Genomic DNA, 21791 nt, shown 5'->3' with positions numbered 1-21791 from the left:
AGGCACACACAACATATTCCAGTTAACGGTATATATTTTTTAATGATACTTCCATGCGTATAAATTGCGTTCGCGACCTCCATGTTTTGGGGCTATTCATCAGAAAACTCGGATCCGGGATTCGGTTCCCATCCGTCGGGCAACAACTGTGCGCATGCGCGCGCTCGGCCAATCAGAGAGGGGTCTGCAGAAATGGGCTCAACCAATCAGAGAGGGGTCTGCAGAAATGCGGCTACGAAATGTAGAGACGCGGGGGGCGTCACGTTTCCGGCCCATGCGCAGTGATGACGACGTGACGTCCGATGCCCATGCGCAGTGATGACGACGTGACGTGAGTCCTCGGCAGCTTGCTGTAGCTAGCAGCTAGTTAGCTAGCGAGCTGCATAACAACAACCACACCCGTGAGTTCAGATGGTGATGGTGATGATGGGCGCCCGGAGCAGCAGCGTGGTCGCCGGAGTCTGTGGCGCCGTGTTCCTCGGCTACTGCATTTACTTTGACAGAAAGCGACGCAGTGACCCGAACTTCAAGAGGAGGCTGCGGGAACGTGAGTAATGTAGGTCGGCTCGCGTGACCTGGTGTAAGCTAACTATGCTAACGGTTAGCTAAAGCTCAGCAGCTTAATTAACTTAACGAAACAACTGAACTCGTTTTAAGTTTTGAGTCTTGAAACAACCCCCCAGTTGTTGAGAAGCAACGTTACGTGTTACAGGACTGTGGTTTGAGATGTTACTTGTTGGTTGGAATCGTGTTTTTAAGGTGTTGGAAGAACAGCTCAGCTGAGCTGCTAACGAGCTAATTAAACCACGTGTTGTGGCCACAGCCAATAGTACCCAGCTGCAGCTCCGGAGAACAGCGCTTACAAGCCCCCGCACATACAAGGCCGCACATAGCAACCCCTCGCTTCCATTGGCTGATTTTGGTCACGTGATTTTGGCACGTTGCACTGCGGGATTGATTGATTGATTGATTGAAAACTTTATGGTGACGTGATTTTGTGTCACGTTGCACGTTGCACTGCGGGATTGATTGATTGATTGATTGAAAACTTTATTAACAGATTAACAGATTGATTGATTGATTGAAAACTTTATTAACAGATTGTAGAATGGGTACACGTGACCTGACCGATTGATTGATTGATTGATTGATTGATTGATTGATTGAAAACTTTATTAACAGATTGCAGAATGGGTACAGTGACCGATTGATTGATTGATTGATTGATTTATTGATTGATTGATTTATTGATTGATTGATTGATTGAAAACTTTATTAACAGATTGCAGAATGGGTACAGTGACCGATTGATTGATTGATTTATTGATTGATTGATTTATTGATTGATTGATTGATTGAAAACTTTATTAACAGATTGCAGAATGCAGTACAGCTCAATACACACAATTGTTAAGGGGATGCAGACCATGCAGTACTGTTACATTTGTGACATACAGTAAATATATACAAGGGGGAGGGAACTGTACATTTATGATGAATTGAAAATGGGGGACCCTGATGTAAACAAGACGGAAGTCTTTCTCTGGTCTGCATCCCCTTAACAATTGTGTGTATTGAGCTGTACTGCAGATATATTTCAATTGCCTTACTTATTTACATAAGTATTATAGGCCTACAGCAGTATTGTACAGACAGTCTGTGTGAAGTCTGTGTGGTTATCCAGCTGCACAAAGGCAGAGCAAGAGGCTCTACAGAGGGTGGTGAAGGCGGCAGGCAGGATTGTCGGGACTCCTCTATCAAACATCACCTCCGTCTTCACCTCCCGCTGCCTCCACCGCTCCAAGTGTATCATCAAGGACCAGTCTCACCCAGCACATCACCTCTTTCAGCTCCTTCCCTCAGGGAGGAGATACCGGTCCATACATGCCAAGAGTTAAAGATTTAAGAACAGCTTTTTCCCCCAAGCAGTCAGACTGTTAAACGCTCATTGACTGACCCCTCACGTGCACCATGCACTTACCTGGACTTGATAATCACTGTTACCACTCATCATGCACTTTATTTAAAATATTCTGTTATGTACAGTGTTATATGTGTTTCATGTATGTATATATTGTACTACGGTCTGTGGGAGCTCCCCTGAAATTTCACTCACGGTCATATAAGAGTTTTAATGTAGACGGTTTTATTAATGAAATGTTGGGTATAAACTGGGAGGAGGTATGTTGTGAGGATGACCCAGAGGTTGCACTGGACTTATTTATGTCAGAAACAAATCAGCCCCATGGATAGATAGTAGCTTTTAATGAATTTTAATGAATGAGAGAGACATACTGTAGCCAAAAAAGCATCAGTGTGTTCCAGTTCTGCAGATGACAGACAAAAGTACCGTTCCTTACGTAATCAAGTCACAAAGTTAAATAAGGTGAGAAAAAGGGAATATTTTAAACCATGGTTATATGATGTGAGAAATGATGGTAAAAATCTATGGAATGTTTTAAATCAAATTATGGGTAGAAAATCCAATGTCTGTACACCTTTTGTTGAGTCATATGGAATTGTCCTAACCAAACCATGTGATATTGCCAACCATTTTAATGATTTTTATGCAAGTAAGATATCTCAGCTCAGGCAGGGAATGCACATCTCAAACAATACAAAATCAAATGACATAATTAAGAATATCATAATGAAAGATAAAGGGTGTACATTTGATTTTCAACAGGTTGAGGTTAGTGATATTGAAAGGTTACTCCAGGCTCTACCTGACAGCAAGTTAGCTGGCACAGACAACTTGGATAGTAAATTATTGAGAATTACTGCTACGATCATAGCAAGTCCAGTGTCATATTATTAATAGATGTATACAAGTGGGACTATGTCCAAAGATATGGAAGGAGGCTAAGGTTACTCCTTTACCCAAAGACTCCAAATCAGTTTTTAATGAGGGCAACTCCAGACCTAATATAGAAAATGTAATGTACATATACGTTGTATACATCTATTAATAATATGACACTGGACTTGCTATGATCGTAGCAGTAATTCTCAATAATTTACTATCCAAGTTGTCTGTGCCAGCTAACTTGCTGTCAGGTAGAGCCTGGAGTAACCTTTCAATATCACTAACCTCAACCTGTTGAAAATCAAATGTACACCATTTATCTTTCATTATGATATTCTTAATTATGTCATTTGATTTTGTATTGTTTGAGATGTGCATTCCCTGCCTGAGCTGAGATATCTTACTTGCATAAAAATCATTAAAATGGTTGGCAATATCACATGGTTTGGTTAGGACAATTCCATATGACTCAACAAAAGGTGTACAGACATTGGATTTTCTACCCATAATTTGATTTAAAACATTCCATAGATTTTTACCATCATTTCTCACATCATATAACCATGGTTTAAAATATTCCCTTTTTCTCACCTTATTTAACTTTGTGACTTGATTACGTAAGGAACGGTACTTTTGTCTGTCATCTGCAGAACTGGAACACACTGATGCTTTTTTGGCTACAGTATGTCTCTCTCATTCATTAAAATTCATTAAAAGCTACTATCTATCCATGGGGCTGATTTGTTTCTGACATAAATAAGTCCAGTGCAACCTCTGGGTCATCCTCACAACATACCTCCTCCCAGTTTATACCCAACATTTCATTAATAAAACCGTCTACATTAAAACTCTTATATGACCGTGAGTGAAATTTCAGGGGAGCTCCCACAGACCGTAGTACAATATATACATACATGAAACACATATAACACTGTACATAACAGAATATTTTAAATAAAGTGCATGATGAGTGGTAACAGTGATTATCAAGTCCAGGTAAGTGCATGGTGCACGTGAGGGGACAGTCAATGAGCGTTTAACAGTCTGACTGCTTGGGGGAAAAAGCTGTTCTTAAATCTTTAACTCTTGGCATGTATGGACCGGTATCTCCTCCCTGAGGGAAGGAGCTGAAAGAGGTGATGTGCTGGGTGAGACTGGTCCTTGATGATACACTTGGAGCGGTGGAGGCAGCGGGAGGTGAAGACGGAGGTGATGTTTGATAGAGGAGTCCCGACAATCCTGCCTGCCGCCTTCACCACCCTCTGTAGAGCCTCTTGCTCTGCCTTTGTGCAGCTGGATAACCACACAGACTTCACACAGACTGTCTGTACAATACTGCTGTAGGCCTATAATACTTATGTAAATAAGTAAGGCAATTGAAATATATCTGCAGTACAGCTCAATACACACAATTGTTAAGGGGATGCAGACCAGAGAAAGACTTCCGTCTTGTTTACATCAGGGTCCCCCATTTTCAATTCATCATAAATGTACAGTTCCCTCCCCCTTGTATATATTTACTGTATGTCACAAATGTAACAGTACTGCATGGTCTGCATCCCCTTAACAATTGTGTGTATTGAGCTGTACTGCATTCTGCAATCTGTTAATAAAGTTTTCAATCAATCAATCAATCAATAAATCAATCAATCAATAAATCAATCAATCAATCGGTCACTGTACCCATTCTGCAATCTGTTAATAAAGTTTTCAATCAATCAATCAATCAATAAATCAATCAATCAATAAATCAATCAATCAATCAATCAATCGGTCACTGTACCCATTCTGCAATCTGTTAATAAAGTTTTCAATCAATCAATCAATCAATCAATCAATCAATCAATCGGTCAGGTCACGTGTACCCATTCTACAATCTGTTAATAAAGTTTTCAATCAATCAATCAATCTGTTAATCTGTTAATAAAGTTTTCAATCAATCAATCAATCAATCCCGCAGTGCAACGTGCAACGTGACACAAAATCACGTCACCATAAAGTTTTCAATCAATCAATCAATCAATCCCGCAGTGCAACGTGCCAAAATCACGTGACCAAAATCAGCCAATGGAAGCGAGGGGTTGCTATGTGCGGCCTTGTATGTGCGGGGGCTTGTAAGCGCTGTTCTCCGGAGCTGCAGCTGGAAGCATCTCGCCACAGCACGGGTTAACTTCATTAAACCCGTTCACTGCCAACGACATAAGGTTAACCCTTTACTATCACACAACCGACGGTCGCGTCATAGTAAAGGGTTAACCTTCTGTCGTGTGGCAGTGAAAGGGTTAACCTTTCTGTGTATTGTCGCAGTGAAAGGGTTAACCGGCTGTCTCACTGCCACATGACAGCCGGTTAACCCTTTCACTGCCACACGACAGAAGGTTAACCCTTTAACTAGCACACTACAGAAGGTTAACCACTGCCACACGACAGAAGGTTAACCCTTTAACTAGCACACTACAGAAGGTTTCACTGCCACACGACAGAAGGTTAACCCTTTCACTACAACACGACAGAAGGTTAACCCTTTAACTGCCACACGACAGAAGGTTAACCCTTTCACTACAACACGACAGAAGGTTAACCCTTTAACTGCCACACAACAGCCGGTTAACCCTTTAACTGCCACACAACAGCCGGTTAACCCTTTAACTGCCACACAACAGCCGGTTAACCCTTTCACTGCAACAATACACAGAACCCTAACCCTAAAATGTACAGGAAGACATACAAGGATTTATACAGTCCGTTGCACACAAAAAAATATGATAAATATATTTCAATTATTTCGACGTTCAAAACTCCGCATCCTACAAACCCCCCAGTTGCCAACCTTGGCCTTTGGGACAAGAAAGGGTGCAAGATCAACCTTAGAGTCATCCAAAGCTGAGGGCCTTGTGTCCGTTGCTCTCGGCTATTTCACCTCTAAGACAGACGTGGTCATTCATGCGTGTTGACTGTGACACTTTGTTTGGGGAAACATGTCTGAAGAAATGCATCGCATCAGACAATCTTTATGCAAGTGGGGTCTTGTTGAAACGACACGGCAGTATAAATGTGCACACAGGCGGTTGGAAGTCGTGTAGTGTAGATCTGTAATAACTAATAAGCATATACATTCTAAAATGTACAGGAAGATATACAGTGATCTATATACAGTCCGGTGCAAAAAGCAATATCTTAATTGATGAATATATTTCAAACCTTCTAAATGACATGTTGTGGCTCTGCAGGCAGATGCAAGCATAATGTATCCAAACAGAAGACTGGTCTGGCGAGGGTAAGTCCTACTGCAGGAAAGTCATTATGTTTTGAGTCCATTCAGGACTAGCGAGCATGAACTAAACCAGCGCTAACGGCACCGTTCTTCACTTCCATCCTCCCAGCTGCCCGACCTGAAAGATGCAGATGCCGTACAGAAGTTCTTCCTGGAGGAGATCCAGTTGGGAGAGGAGCTGCTTACTCAAGGTGAGTTAAAACACTTCACCCTGACCGCTTTCATTTCAGTCCAAACCTTTATTCAGGCTTCGCACAAGGTCCCTTGAAGTGCTTAACACATTCGGGGCCAGACCGAGAAAAGTCTGGGTTTTAATCGTTATTTCTTTTATTCGCTATATCCATTCATAATTCATCCATCCAGCCTGATGTTATCATTGGGAATGGCTCTGAGATCGCAAACGGCCTATACTGACGCCTTGCGGCCGCTATTGCGCTCCATTTGAAACGATGTGGTTTGTTTTCTGGGCCGAGCTGCGGGGTCTAAACTAGGGCTGTCTTAGGCCATGTTTAGACGGAAACGCTAGCAGGTGAATCCGGAAAAATATTTTTCCGGATGTGCCTTTTGTTTATACGGCAACGGCATTTTTGCGGGGAGAATCCGCAAAAAAGTGAGACCACCTTCCTGGGTGAAAATCCTAGAAACGACGATACACCCTTTGCGCTATCATCTAAACAGTCAAACCCCATAAAACTATGACGAAAGGGTTGTCAAGGCTCTCGTCGCATACTGCTTACATCACAGGCATGCGCCAGTAGCCTAGAAGCGTAAACAAAGCGAACAAGCATTTCTCATTATATCCACGGAGATCACCTGAAGGCTACATTGGCAGTACTTTTAAATACACAAGAATCAGTCCAGCGGCTATCGCAACTATTAGTGACTGGAGCCACTGTCTGCGTGATTCTGCTTTGGTCCAATCACATTCCCCCACCCACAGTCTGCGAATCAGAGGCAGAGTAGGGTGGGTCATCACAGCAAGCCTGGTTGTCTCAACCTGAGGCAGTGTAGCGTGAATCTGCGTGAATATTTTCCCTAACGGAGTTTCACTTCCGCGTTCGGTTTGCGAGATCTGATTGGCCACTGACGTTTCTGGTCATGTGACATCTGCGCCAATCGTGTGACAGCGGGGCTCCGTCGTCTCGAGTTGACACAGCCTCGTCTGCACGCAGAATTCCATCCCAAAACACTAGTCTAAACGCAACATTAAAAGTGAGACCGCAAGACGACTTTTGCGGTTTCTGTTCAGACTCTCTCCGTCTAAACATGCCCTTAAATACTTCGAAGCTTCGTTTGATGGGCATGGGATTCGAATATGAAAATAATTTTTTTTTATCTCGAAGCTTCGAATAAAAATCGAATCTCGGCCCGACGCTTCGAATTCCAAAAGAAAATTCGAAGGTCAGCCCTAAACACTCCGGCAAGACAAGCGCTTATAGGGATGGCAACGACAAGGGTCCCCGTTCATGTGCAATGCTGGATAACGTTGGACACACGATCGCGATCAGTATTTGGAATGGCGATCAGATAATTTGATTATTCTTTTTGCAGTACATCATAGACAAGGTAAGGACTATATGTTATCAATTTTGTGTTGATCCTGTAATTTTTCCCCGCGATCGCAGCTTGTGTCTGTAATGTATGCCGTTGGTGGCGATCGAAGCATAGAAAAACGACCCCCCTCCCACCCTTTCTTGCATGCATGATGAAACATAATACTGATAATCTAGCGTTGATTTCGGATAGATTTTTTTTTTACCCAATTTCTCCTTATTTTTCTCCCATCCCAATTTCGTGATTCCAAATATTCCCTCCCCTGTCTTGAACGTTGCTAGACTATGCTTCCCACTGGTTGGCCATAGTGAGGATAGAAGCCTTGCATCACGTGTCCCCTCCGGTACACAAGGAGGAGGCAGCCTGTCGCATCTTTTCACCAGACAGCTCGAACTCTCAGTGGCGAGGAGTAACGCGTGGGAGGCTCACACTGCCCCCGATACTTCCTGTTTCTGCTGTACCGGCGTCACCCAACCGACCTGTAGGAGTCGCTGTCCACAACGTCCAATCCCCACCCACCGGCTTTCCCACCCTCTAACACTGCCAATTGTGTTAGTATGACGACCGGCCAAGCCGGTAGCAACGCCGAGAGCTGGGCTCGAACTCAGCATCTCCTGCGTTAGTGGCGAGCGCCTTGCCCACTGCGCCACTCAGACGCCGATTTCAGATTGATTATTGATTCAGGCGCAAAATGGCACGATTTATAATGAAATTAAATGTTCGTCCATGATCAAATAGTTCTGCTTTCCCTAATTTCTTCGTGTGTGATGCTCTAGCTGGCAAGCAGGCCAAGAAGATTCTTAAAAAACAGCATTTAAAAGTGAATTGTATCATTCCACTGACATCCTTGAAAATAAAATAGTACTTGGAAAAGTACTTAAACGTCATTGAATTTCTTTTTGCAATGTCTATGGGAACCCTGTTTATTTCAACTCGTAAGACTCTTCGCCTAATTTACAGCAACGACGAGTTTACGAGACTAGTTTATCAGCAATTTCATACATACCGGTAGGCACAATAAGAATAAACAATTTAAAAATAAATGCGGTTAATGGCTTTAGGCCTAAAAAAAATAATGGTTTGTTTCCGGTTGCCGACCGACCCTGCCGATTTAGGTGCGACCCAATATATTTTATGAGTTTAAAAAGAAAAAAGATATATATATATATATATATTTTTTTTAATATATATATATATATATATTAAAGTTTCATAGAAATCTTAGTCAAACCTTTAGTATTATGGATATTAAACATGCTGGCAGAGTACATGCATCCATGTTGTTGTGAACATTTTAATTAAATAAAGAAATTCCCTATCCATAGTCGCCGTGGGAAAGAATAAAATAAAATAAATTCCCTACCTACCCATGGCCTTAACTGACAACCAACAGGAAACTAACAATATTTTTTGTTATGCCTTATTTAATATATTTTAATGGATATTCGCTAATTATGTTGATTTTCAACACTATTTTTTAACCCGACCATGGCCTGACTCAAACCCATAGAGGGTTCCGGTTAGGGCTGTACCGAATGTCATGTTTTAACATTCAAAGCTTCTATTGAAGTATTCGAATGAAGCTTTGAATGTCTGTAAAAAATAAATAAAAATCCATTAAAAACAAGAACATTTTTGATTAAATTAGTATTTTTTATTTATTAAATCAACTTTCTTTAATGAATATAACAATCAGTTTCGTCAACATAAATAATCTAATAAGAGCACGGTTGGTACAAAAGTGATGGTGACGTCTTATAGTATAATACTATAATATTAGTGTAGCCTAGACTTTATCTGCAACTGTGAAGAAAAACCCCATTGGTTTAAACAGATTGAATAGACACTTTTTTTTATTTTTTTCGAATGTTGATGTCAACATTATGATCGAAGCTTCAAAGCATTCGGTACAGCCCTAGTTCCGGTTGAGTTCAGGTTTAAATTAGGGCTGTCAGTTTATCGCATTAATTAGATTAATTAATTACACAGCAAATTATCGCGTTATGAAAATTAACTAAAGATTAATTACAAAAAAGAAAAATAATAATTTTAATAGTTTTTTTTTATCTCATTCATTCCATAAGATCGTAGAATACACATGTACAGCCTTTTTTAATATGGTTCATTTGCATGTTCTTTGTATCTGATTCTAGGGACATCTATGGATCTCAGGGAATGTATTCCCAGTGTCAGAAATACTGTGTCTGTTACTAGGCTTGAGTAAATTGTAATGAACCAAATGAGAATATCAATAATTTTTTTTATCTTTGACTGTGAATAACACCATGCTCAAATTGACCAGACCTGAAAAATCTAAGCAAATGAATAGATGGAAGATGATTAAACGGAAGGTTTTGTAGATGCAGTACTGAATTCTGCCATCCGGACACATGCAATTTGAAATATGATTATAGAATATCAGGCATAAAATGGTTATGCAATAAAAATGTGATTAATTAGATTAATTAATTACAAATCCTGTAATTAATTAGATAAAAAAATGTAATCGCCTGACGGCTCTAGTTTAAATGTGACGTTCAAAACTCCGCATCCTACAAACCCCCCAGTTGCCAACCTTGGCCTTTGGGACAAGAAAGGGTGCAAGATCAACCTTAGAGTCATCCAAAGCTGAGGGCCTCGTGTCCGTTGCTCTCGGCTATTTCACCTCTAAGACAGACGTGGCAGCCAGGAACACGGGTCCTAAAGGGCTGTCGGAGCCGTCCAGGACTGACATCATGCGCATAATTTCAACATTGAATTAATAAGGAATATCAAAATAAAAGCACACGTAACTTGATCATGCATATTTATTAGAACATTTTATTACAGCACTGTTATCAATACACATTTATAAAACGAGGCATATTTAGACAAAATATGTTGCCAGAACATTAAAAAATATATTTTACTTTATTTTATTGACATAAACATGTACAGATCACATGTGTATTTGCCTTGTCAGGGATAGAACGAAAAGTCCAGGACTTATTTCCATCGTTGTCCCTGTTGTCAAAGGATGCTTGGTTCATACACATACAACTCATTATAGTAATATTCCACAATCATTACATTTGTTAGTAATAATGGCACACAGAGCTCAGACGGTTACAAGTCGACGCACTGATCTGAGATCACACTTTTAAAATGCGGTGAGGGAAGGAAGAACCTTCAGGTTTGCATTACATAATGTCAATTGCTTGTTAAATATCTAAAATGTTTTCTCCTAACCTCCTAAATTGACAACATGATTATTTGTTTATTTCAAGTTAGTTTTATTTGTCATCTGTAAGGTACGTGTACATTACAGTGAAATGCTTGGTTCTGCACGAGCCTCCTGAGAAGGTGCTTCATACAGTAAACAAAAAAAGAAGAAGAATGAAGACCAAACACTAAAATATATAAAACTAAAGTACAAAATGCTATCTTTTAGTAATAAATGGATAATGCACAGCACGCGCCAGCAGAGGGCAGGGCAGTCTGTCTTTCCCTCTCTCACTCAGTCAGAGCAGAGCTGAGCAGGTGACGCAACGCGCGTGTTCCTTTGGTTCTTTCATCTCGCATGTGTGTATTAATCTGCACGACAAATAAAGACTTATTCTTCTATAGAATGCGGTTATTGACCGGTGGCCGTCCGTTTATTAACCATGGGTCCACTTCCAGACATTGGATGATTGAGGAATCGGGAAATGGAGCGTTTTTCTAATGTTTTGAAATGGATTTGTGCATGAATGTGGACTCTGGGACACGTTGTTTGGGTACCGGTAAGTTATGTTATGGTTAAGCGATTGGAAGATGAACGTACGAGATATGAATGCTGGGAGTGTATGTTTGGTAAAGCGTTCCACTTCGACTGTCTGTGTGTGCGCGTATTGGCTTTGCGATTCACTACATGGGTTTAAAGGCTTAAGCTAGGTTTTGATTATCACTTAATCAATGCAGAATACATTTTGTGCGTCTCTACGTGTAGTTGTGTACTACTGTTATGAGTTTGAGTCATATTGGTCTAATTTCAGCCTCCGTTATACGTTATTTGTTCCGTATGACTCGTTTCATATGTGTGTCTCGAATGTGCGCGCTGATTTGTTTACTATTTTGTTTACTACTAGTATTATGTCAGCAAGGTATGAAAAAAAAAAAATGATACCGCCCAAGCCTACTGGGGATAGAAGCTCCTTCTGAGTCTCTCTGTGCCGGCCATGAGACTCCGGTAGCGCTTGCCTGGGGATAGAAGCTCCTTCTGAGTCTCTCTGTACCGGCCATGAGACTCCGGTAGCACTTGCCTGACAACTGGAGCTGTCCCCGAAGCCTGTTTTTGGGCTTTGAACTTCGTCAAAATATGAAAATATCCTCATACTAAATCCTCAATTTGAATAAAGTGATTAATCTGATTAAATGATTCTTTAAAAAAATTTAATCAACTTTCTTTAATGAATATAACTCAGCAGTTTCGTCAACATAAATAATCCAATAAGGGCGGCTAGGTGGTGTAGTGGGCAAGGCGCTCACCACCAATGCAGGAGACGCTGGGTTCGAGCTAGGTGTGCACGATAATGATTTTGATACCAATAACTTTATGCTCCTCAAGCTGATAACCGATACCGATAACCGATATTTATTGTATTATACATTTTTTTTTTTAATTTATATTCCTGTAGTTTTGACCTAACCAGATTTATCATGACATGAGCATTACTACTATGAACAAAACAAAGCCAAGACAACAGTTTTGACTGATAAAGTGACCATATTTATTGATAAAGTGACCATATTTATTTTTCCAAATGAGAATTCACAATCCGTCAATAACTTATAATACATCCAACCTAACAAGTCACCTGTAACATCACCACCGCTACGATGGTGTGTTAAAAGCCTACAACGACGCGCGAGCAGCTTGCTGCTGTGAATCCAAAGCCAGCTACAAAGGAACCCGCAGCGCTTGTAGTTGTACCTATTGACGAGGCGTTTGCTAAATTAAAGAAGTTTGACAGAAATGACCCAAGGGCTCAAGCCGCTAGCTTTTAAGCAGTGCTTGGTGGTGCAAATTACTGCGTATTCAACCAAGGGTTGCATCACAGTCATGAAAGGGGCTAGATTTGCAGCAGCTTTAGCTGCGTGTCGTTGTAGGCTTTTAACACAATAACACACCATCGTAGCGGTGGTGATGTTGCAGGTGACTTGTTAGGTTGGATGTATTATAAGTTGTTGCCCTTTTCCCTCCTCGTGCAACTTCTGCATTGCATTTGTTACAAATAGCAAGCAAACTTTTTTCCTCTGAAACTATTCCACACTACCGACGCCATCTTTGTTTACATCCGCGCTGCTTCAGAAACTTACGTGGCTACGTCACAGCCAAGAAAGGGAGCGCTGGATTTGTGTAAAACGCCCTCTTCCTAAACCACACGCTATCAGTCGTACCACAGTACTGGCAAAACGGGAGGAGCCTACAGTCAAAACAAACGCCCTTCATCCCAATTCACCCACACCGATTTTTTTTTATACCAAAAAATATATTATATTATCAGAGTTATTAATAACGTTATCTGGATGACGTCATAATTGCTGATATCGGCCCGATAATTATCGTGCATCCTTAGTTCGCGCCCTGCTCTCCGCATTGCTATCAGCTTGGCTGGTCGTTCATACTATCACAATTGGCAGTGTTAGGGGTGGGAAAGCTGATGGGTGGGGATCGGACGTTGTGGACAGCGACTCCTACAGGTCGGTTGGTGCACTTGCGCAGCAGAATCAGGAAGCTACGGGGGCGGCGTGTCCCTCCAAACGCAGACCCCCACCGCTGAGAGATCGCGCTGTGCAGGTGAAAAGATGCGACGGCTGCTTCCTCGAGTACTGGAGGGGACTCGTGATGTAAGGCTTCGTCCACATTGCAGCCGGCTTGTGGGAGGCATGGCCTAACAGCGTTCGAGACAGGGGAGGGTAGAATTGGACGATCCGAAATTGGGATGGGAGAAAAATAGAAAACGGGAGAAAAAAAATGGATAAAAAAAAAATCCAATAAGGCCATGGTTGGTACGAAAGTGATGGTGCCGTCTTGATGGAGAGCCGAGCGGATGCAGATAGGCTACAAGTTCAAGTTTCAAGTTTCTTTAATAGTTGTCGTATAGAATACTTTTATACAAAATGCTTCTTACTGTTGTGCTCCAGAGGCTGTGCAAGACAAGATAAGTATGAAATAAAATAACATAGTATAGCATGTAAATTAGAAGTAAAAAAAAATGTGTTCAATCAGTGTTCAGTATAGACATATGTACAATGTTCGATGCAGAATAGACGTAACTGAGTTACCATATAATATACAATACTATATAGTGCAAGGCAGAAATGGGATGAGGTACAATTTACAGTAGGTGTACGAGTTGTAGTGCAAATCCTTTATCAATAAATATAAAGTGTGTTTGTGTGATCTAAAGTGTGGAGAGTGGGTGCTGCAGTGTGTTGTTTGTTTAAGTGAGTGTGTGTGTGCTGTGTGCATTTGATGGTTGTTGCATAGTGTTTATTGTTCGTTTAGCAGCCTGATGGCCTGGGGATAGAAGCTTCTTCTGAGTCTTTCTGTGCTCGCCTTAAAGGGGAACTACAACATTTTGGGAAATTAGCTTATTTAACATCTTCCCTGGAGTTAGACAAGAAGATGCATACCTTTTTTGTCTCTGTGCGTGCATTTAGCTTTGGGAATAGACGCTCCGTTAGCATAGCTTAGCTTCATCACTGGAAGTGAGGCAGATCCGTAGCCTTACAGTGTATTGCAAGGTCTGACATTGACCAAACTTGATACGCATGACCTTGGTGGGCTCTAGGTCAACTCCTGAAAAGGGGGTCAATGTCAGACTTTGCAATCAAAAGTTAGGGGGCTAATAACCCTTGCCATAATTTCAGTGCGCCCCCTAACTTTTGATTGCAAGGTCTGACATTGACCCCCTTTTCAGGAGTTGACCTAGAGCCCACCAAGGTCATGCATATCAAGTTTGGTCAATGTCAGACCTTGCAATACACTGTAAGGCACTGTAAGGCTACGGATCTGCCTCACTTCCAGTGATGAAGCTAAGCTATGCTAACGGAGCGTCTATTCCCAAAGCTAAATGCACGCACAGACAAAAAAGGTATGTATCTTCTTGTCTAACTCCAGGGAAGATGTTAAATAAGCTAATTTCCCAAAATGTTGGAGTTCCCCTTTAGACTCCGGTATCGCTTGCCTGACCGCAGCAGTTCAAAGAGGCCTTGATGATTCTCTTAGCCTTCCCCCTGCACCGCTTGTTGTAAATGTTCTGGAGGGTGGGAAGCCCCCCTCCAATTGTGCGTTCGGCTGAACGTGTCACTCTTTGTAGTCTGCTACGGTCTTGTGCAGTGCTATTCCCAAACCAGGAGGTGATGTTGCCAGTCAGGATGCTCTTTATTGTAAATTTTTTTTACATCATTTATGATAAATGTTTATTTGAATTTTTATGACGAGTCATATACTATAATAGTATAATATTAGTGTAGCCTAATCTTTATCTGCAGCTGTGAAGAAAACCCCCATTGGTTTAAACGGAATGAATAGACGCAAAAGAAATGTATAAAGAAAATGATACAAATTAGAATGTTGATTTTCGAATGCCAACGTAACGAACGAAGGTTGGAACGTTTTGGGCTCAGCCCTAGTTGTTACACCAGTAGTGTTTCCCCTGAAAAAAAATCAGCAGCGGTGCTGCGCTTTTTGGGTGGCGTGCTCCCCCGGATTTTTCTTTTTTTTTTACATTTTAAAGTTAAATGCATCAGTCTGGTGCACTTTGAGAGCAAAATAAAGAGGCTAGATCTATGATTAACTTTGTGCTCAAAACACAATCTACTAGACTGCAGTGCTTTCTCCCTGCAGCCTTTTCCTCTGGTCAGTCTTTACATTAACACATTCCCTGCCACGCAATTTGAGCATCTTATACCACTCTCTGCCAGCACTGTAAGCCTATGGAGATGTTCACCTTCTTTGCAGGGCTATAACTTTTTAAATTGTATTGCTAAATTGACATTACTATGGCCCATTCAACATCGATTATCTATTGTTCAGGATGTAGGAACGTTTAACTTTTTCATTCGTAGATTCATACGAAAATACCGTCTAGAATATAAATGTTTTTATCGTTTTCTGCAGTAATTCCTAGAACGTGAGATATAGGCATAAACGCATATATAGATGATCAAATGCCGTTTGTTGGCGATACACGCTATATAAAAAATTTCAACTGTACATGATCCTAAACGTTATGACTGATCATGCACGGGGGGGGGGGGTCGTTTATAATTCCGTGATCGTCGGTAAATGCTTTATGTAGTATGGGTGATATATTGATCAGAGCGGTTTGCATGGATAATAATAAACAAACGCGCTGAAAAGATCCCACTTATTTGACGGCGATCTCCTAAATTAGGCCTGCCGCGATAAGCAATAAATCGATTAATTGCCGCGATAATTAAAATTAATGCAATGATTTTGACGGGCGCGATTAATTGCTATTTGCGCGTTTGTTTTAATGAGGCGGAACCAGTGCCCCTTGTCAGTCACTGTCCGTGTTGGGAGGCGGGCCGCTGGCTTTACTACAGAGCACAGCACAGGAGCTCCGTGGGGCAACGCCACATAGTTTAACTACATTTCTCAATAGTGTTGCTCCTTTTAACCAAGTAGCGTTATTTATAGTGTAACGTTAGCTATTTTTAGACCCAAGTAGTTACTCGCTACTGCCCGGAGAAACTGGACTGCTAAATAAAGATGAAAGATCGAGTGTTGATTCTCATTCAATGCTAACAACATTAGCTAACAAACGAAATACAACGTATAGCATAGCTACAACACAGAATAACGTTAATACAATTACATGCATCATTGTTTACAATGAACGGTGGGGCTAGTCAAAGGACTGGACACGGGGACAAGTTAAACATGAATTCATTTATTATAACGTAGTAGGTAGTTTCGAGTCGTGCTGCAGTGCCTACGCACCACAGCTATTCTATTATATACTGCTTTGACGCTTCCTCCTCATCGTTGATTGCCTGTAGTAGCTGCATCTAACGTTAGTAGCTAACGTTAAAACTAACCTAAAGTTAGTTGTTCACCAACAATCTCAATATTTGTTTTATCATTAGCTCAAAAACACAGAACCGGACGACAAGTTGTCGGCTCATAGGTTCTGCTAGGATAATCACAACAATACTTCCGGTCCGGTCGGTGGGCTTCAAAATAAAAGTCTAAAACACCGGAAAAGACGGAGCGGTGGGCTTCAAAATAAAAGTTTTGGGAAATAAATTTCTCAAAAAAAAATCTCTAACCGGTCGCAATAATATCGCTTATCGCGATATTTTCGGGGGCAATTAATCGCCCAGCAAAATGTGTTATCGTGGCAGGCCTATCCTAAATCCATTTCCGGTTTGTACAATCATAATAAACGGCCAAATCGTATCGATTATTGCGTTATGGCAGCGATCGCTACACACAGACGTGTGTATACAGTCCCGCAAAAATATGCGAGTGCCGGACGCATTTCCAAGACTCACCGAGATCGACTTGTCCATTTCCGGTTTGGCAACTCGCCGAACATCCACCAGGTGGCAGTATTGTAGCGTTGCAGAGTTGTGCATTCTCTCACTGCATCATACCAGGCTCCGTGAGGGAATTATGAATAACATGGCGAAAAAATGAAATATGATCTCAATAACGTCGTACGCCGTGGATTGGCAGAATTCGCATGAACTTGAAACACGTCGTAAGCCGCTTCCGGCGTGGGATGTGTTAAGCACCCCCCACAGCCCAAATTAAATGATAAAAAAATAAAAATGTTATAGCAGCAGCGGTCCGCCGCTGCTGAATGCATATAGGGGAAACACTGAACTGGGTATACACCTTTTTAATGTGTCATCTCTGCCCCCCCAGGGGACTACGAGAAGGGAGTGGACCACCTGACGAACGCCATCGCGGTGTGCAGTCAGCCCCAGCAGCTGCTCCAGGTGCTGCAGCAGACTCTGCCTCCTCCCGTCTTCCAGGTGCTGCTGACCAGACTGCCCTCCATCAGCCAGGTAGGAGGGCGGGCCGTGAGGGGAGGCTGCAAACACTAGGGGCGGGATCCACAAAGAATGGATTGCACGGTGCTAGTTGCCCCCTTACTTACAATTCATTATGAATGGAAAATGGGGGACCCTGATGTAAACAAGACGAAAGTCTTTCTCTGGTCTGCATCCCCTTAACAATTGTGTGTATTGAGCTGTACTGTACTGTACCCATTCTGCAAATACGATTTTCATTCAATCAATTCAGATTCAGATTCCTTTATTGAGCCATTTGTGTAAAACACTTTGGTAATTGATGCAGCAATACAGTATGCATTTTCTTTCTTTTTTCACAGTAAACAAACACCAACACAGACAAGAAACGAAACAGTGCAGTGGGGGATTAATCAATAAATAAAATACATAATATATATAAAGTGAAGAGTGCAGAGATCCAGTACGGACTAGTGCAGTGCAGTCGGTGTCATTGTGCCAGTGTCACTTGGGGGCAGAGGGGTGCAGATTGATTGATTGAATGAAAATTTTATTAACAGATTGCAGAATGGGTCATGGATAATAATAATTTTTCAGCCCGCTTTTCTAGCGTGCATAAGGACACAAATACTATCGATAATCTAGCATTTATTTGAAAACTATTCATAAATCAGCCGAAAAATTCAGGTTTAAATGTGACGTTCAAAACGCCGCATCCTACAAACCCCCCAGTTGCCAACCTTGGCCTTTGGGACAAGAAAGGGTGCAAGATCAACCTTAGAGTCATCCAAAGCTGAGGGCCTTGTGTCCGTTGCTCTCGGCTATTTCACCTCTAAGACAGATGTGGCAGCCAGGGACGCGTGAATACTTTCGGCAGCCCACTTGTCCTTCCGCGTTGCTCTGATTGGCTGAGCGTGCGCATGAGCCGCGACAAGCTCCTCAGAAAGGCAGGAATAATAAGCTCCCCTTACCGCAATTTATACAAATGGAAGTATTGATTTCGCCGTAACGAATCATTAAAAAATATACCGTTAACTGGAATATGTTGTGCCTTTACACATACCGGTATGTTGGATTATGTAATTGGTTTGTCATGACAAACCAATAAATAATCGCGAATTAACCGGTGGCTACAACAACACACAGTATATAAAGTACTTCTATATTCTATTCTACTGAGTCAGGTGTTTGGGTGCATCAATTAATATTACGTATTATCGATGGCCCCACCGTTCATTGTAAACAATGATGTATGTAGTTACTGTGTGTTGTTGTAGCCGCCGGTTAATTCGCGATTATTTATTAGTTTGTCATGACTAATCAATTACATAATCCAACATATGTGTAAAGAAACAACATATTCCAGTTAACGGTATATTTTTTTAATGATTCGTTACGGCGTAATCAATACTTCCATTTGTATAAATTGCGTTCGGGACCTCCATGTTTTGGGGGTATTCATCAGAAAAATCGGATCCGGGATTTGGCTCCCATCAGTCGGGCAAGAACTGCGGGTTTTCAGCCTCTCTCCTGGAGCTTAAGCGGAGTTTAGTATTCCTGCCTGGCTGAGGAGCCCGTCGCGGTTTATGCGCATGCGCGCGCTCCGCCAATCAGAGCAATGCGGAAGGACAAGTTGGCTGCCGAAAGTATTCACGCGCCAGGGACACGGGTCCTAAAGGGCTGTCGGACTCGGTAGACGCGGTGCGTGAAGACGGGGAGCTGTAATTCATGCACGTTGACACTTTGTTTGGGGAAACGGACTATCTTTATGCAAGTGGGGTTTTGTTGAAACGACACGGCAGTGTATAATGTGCACAGACGGTTGAAGTCGTGTAGATCTGTAACTGATGCTTCACTCTTCGATGCCGCTTCTGAGATCAAATTAGGTCTCAATAGTTCAAAATACAGGTCCGAAATATCTATCTAATTATTTTAATCGATTCCGTGACAATCATTCATAAATACTTTTTTATATTCTGCAGCACTGGAGTGGAACAAGCTTCCAGTGGCCCTGAAAAACATCGAAGAGGGGGGAAGTTTTAGACGTGCCACAAAGAAATGGCTAGCCAGTGAAGTATAGAATAGCCATAGGAAGGAGAGGGAGTGTTTTTTTTTTTTTTGTATGGGGTTGCTATTATGTTTTATTCTGTTTTTTATTATGATGCTCTATGTTTTATTATGATGCTCTATGTTTTATTATGATGCTCTGTTTTAGTATGTTTTATTATGATGCTCTATGTTTTATGATGTCTGTCCATGTCCAAAATCAGGGACCATGATGGAAATAAGTGCTTGCACTTTCTCATGTTTTTATCCCTTGGATGCTGTCTTTTACTCCACAATAAAAATCAATCAATCAATCAATCAATCAATTCTTCTCTTCTTACTTTCCAGCGGATCGTGAGCGCTCAGAGTCTGGCGGAAGACGACATCGAATGAACGTGCCACGCGCTGCGTTTGGTGTGGTGCGAGACCCCCCCCCCCCCCCCGGTCAACGGTGTGTCCTGTCGAAGGATATCCAACACCGCTTGACCCTTGTTTTGTTTGGTGTGTGGCCGGCTGGCTGGCGATGGAGGACCCGACTGTGTAAACCTGGCCTTTTGGACATCAAGACGACCACAACCCCCTCGACACTGTCCCCCGGCGAAGACAGACCTGTCGCTGCTTGGGACGTACCGATACTTGGTTAGGGCCGCAACGACGAGCCGACATTGTCGACGACGTCCACCGTGACATTTTAGGGCTGAGCGATAAAAGGATAATTATCGTGATATATTTTAATCGATAATAAAAAGGGCGGCTGAGTGGCGCAGTGGGCAAGGCGCTCGCCACTAACACAGGAAATGCTGGTATCAAGCCCAGCTCTCTGTGTTGCTACCGGCTTGGCCGGTCGTTCATACTAATACAATTGGCAGTGTTAGGGGTGGGAAAGCTGATGGGTGGGGAATCTGGGGATTGGACGTTGTGGACAGCGACTCCTACAGGTCGGTTGGTGCGCCTGTACAGCAGAATCAGGAAGTGTCGGGGGCAGCGTGAGCCTCCCACGCGTTACTCCTCGCCGCTGAGAGATCGCGCTGTTCAGGTGAAAAGATGCGATCGCTGCCTCCTCGTGTACCGGAGGGGACACGTGATGAAAGGCCAGCCGACCAGTGGGAGGCATGGTCTAGCAACGTTCGAGACAGGGGAGGGGAGAATTGAAGGGAGAATTGGCGAGGCGAAATTGGGATGGGAGAAAAATAAGGAGAAAAAGTGGATAAAAAAAATCGATAATAAAAATAATATCTATTATAATTTTTTATTGTGACCTGCAACAGGGCAGCTTTAAAACCAGAGACTGTGGACAGACTTGTCTTTCTCGCCTGCAACTTAAAGTAATGGTTTTGCTTGTCCAAATGACAATACGGACCAAATTGAGATTTATTTTTCTCTTGTCCATTTATTTATTTTGTTTGCTTTCTAATTTAAAATACAGTTTGAAACCGTCTGTACACAGTAGGCTATGTGTGCTAGCAGAGCTAGTCTCCAGTCACGAGTCACAGTGCACATGTGCAGTGGTTTGTCCACCAAAAAAGCTCCAAAAGATAGAAAAGAAACTAGCAGAGCCAGAACTGTTCAACTCCCCTGGAGCCACAGCCAGCAGAGAAGAAGTTTACTTTCACTTTCAAACCAGCTGCAGCCTGAGAACTGGAGTGTGAGGGGCTGTAACACTAAAGATGGCGGCAACGACAAAGAATTGCTGCAAAATAAACATACATTGTTGTCTAAATGATTAAAAAATATGTATTTTTTTTAATACTAATAAAAATATCGATAATTAATAATCGATATCGAACGATATGAAAATTTTTATCGTGATAAAAAATGTGCCCATATCGCCCAGCCCTACGACAAGCCGACATTGTCGATGGTGTCGACCGTGACATTTTGTTGATTTGCGCATTCACGAGCGACTCATCGTAGCGTCCTTGCAGTGGAAACGGCAGATGTTCTAAGTAATAACATGCGCAACATCTTAACTAGTGCGCAATGAATGACTCATGTTCGAAATATATACAATATGGTGAATTAATCGTTTAGATCAGCTGTTCCCAAACTTTTTTGGCCGTGCACCCCCTGTCACCTCCCGAC

The 21791-nt window shown here is 42.0% G+C and overlaps 1 protein-coding gene across 1 annotated transcript; it reads left to right on the top strand.

Annotated features, from left to right (window-relative positions):
• Positions 1-327: 327 nt before the first annotated feature.
• tomm20a (translocase of outer mitochondrial membrane 20) lies at positions 328-20579 on the top strand. Its single transcript, XM_084321068.1, has 5 exons — positions 328-547; positions 6037-6083; positions 6190-6271; positions 17557-17699; positions 20058-20579. Exons 1-5 carry the CDS (start codon positions 412-414, stop codon positions 20100-20102), a joined length of 453 nt encoding a protein of 150 aa, XP_084177194.1. The 5' UTR covers positions 328-411; the 3' UTR covers positions 20103-20579.
• Positions 20580-21791: the final 1212 nt, after the last annotated feature.

Source organism: Notolepis coatsorum (genome assembly GCF_963971535.1).
Source record: "Notolepis coatsorum genome assembly, chromosome: 9".
Lineage (NCBI taxonomy): Eukaryota > Metazoa > Chordata > Actinopteri > Aulopiformes > Paralepididae > Notolepis > Notolepis coatsorum.
The sequence above is the reverse complement of the archived record's forward strand: the minus strand, read 5'-3'. Positions and strand labels throughout refer to the sequence as shown.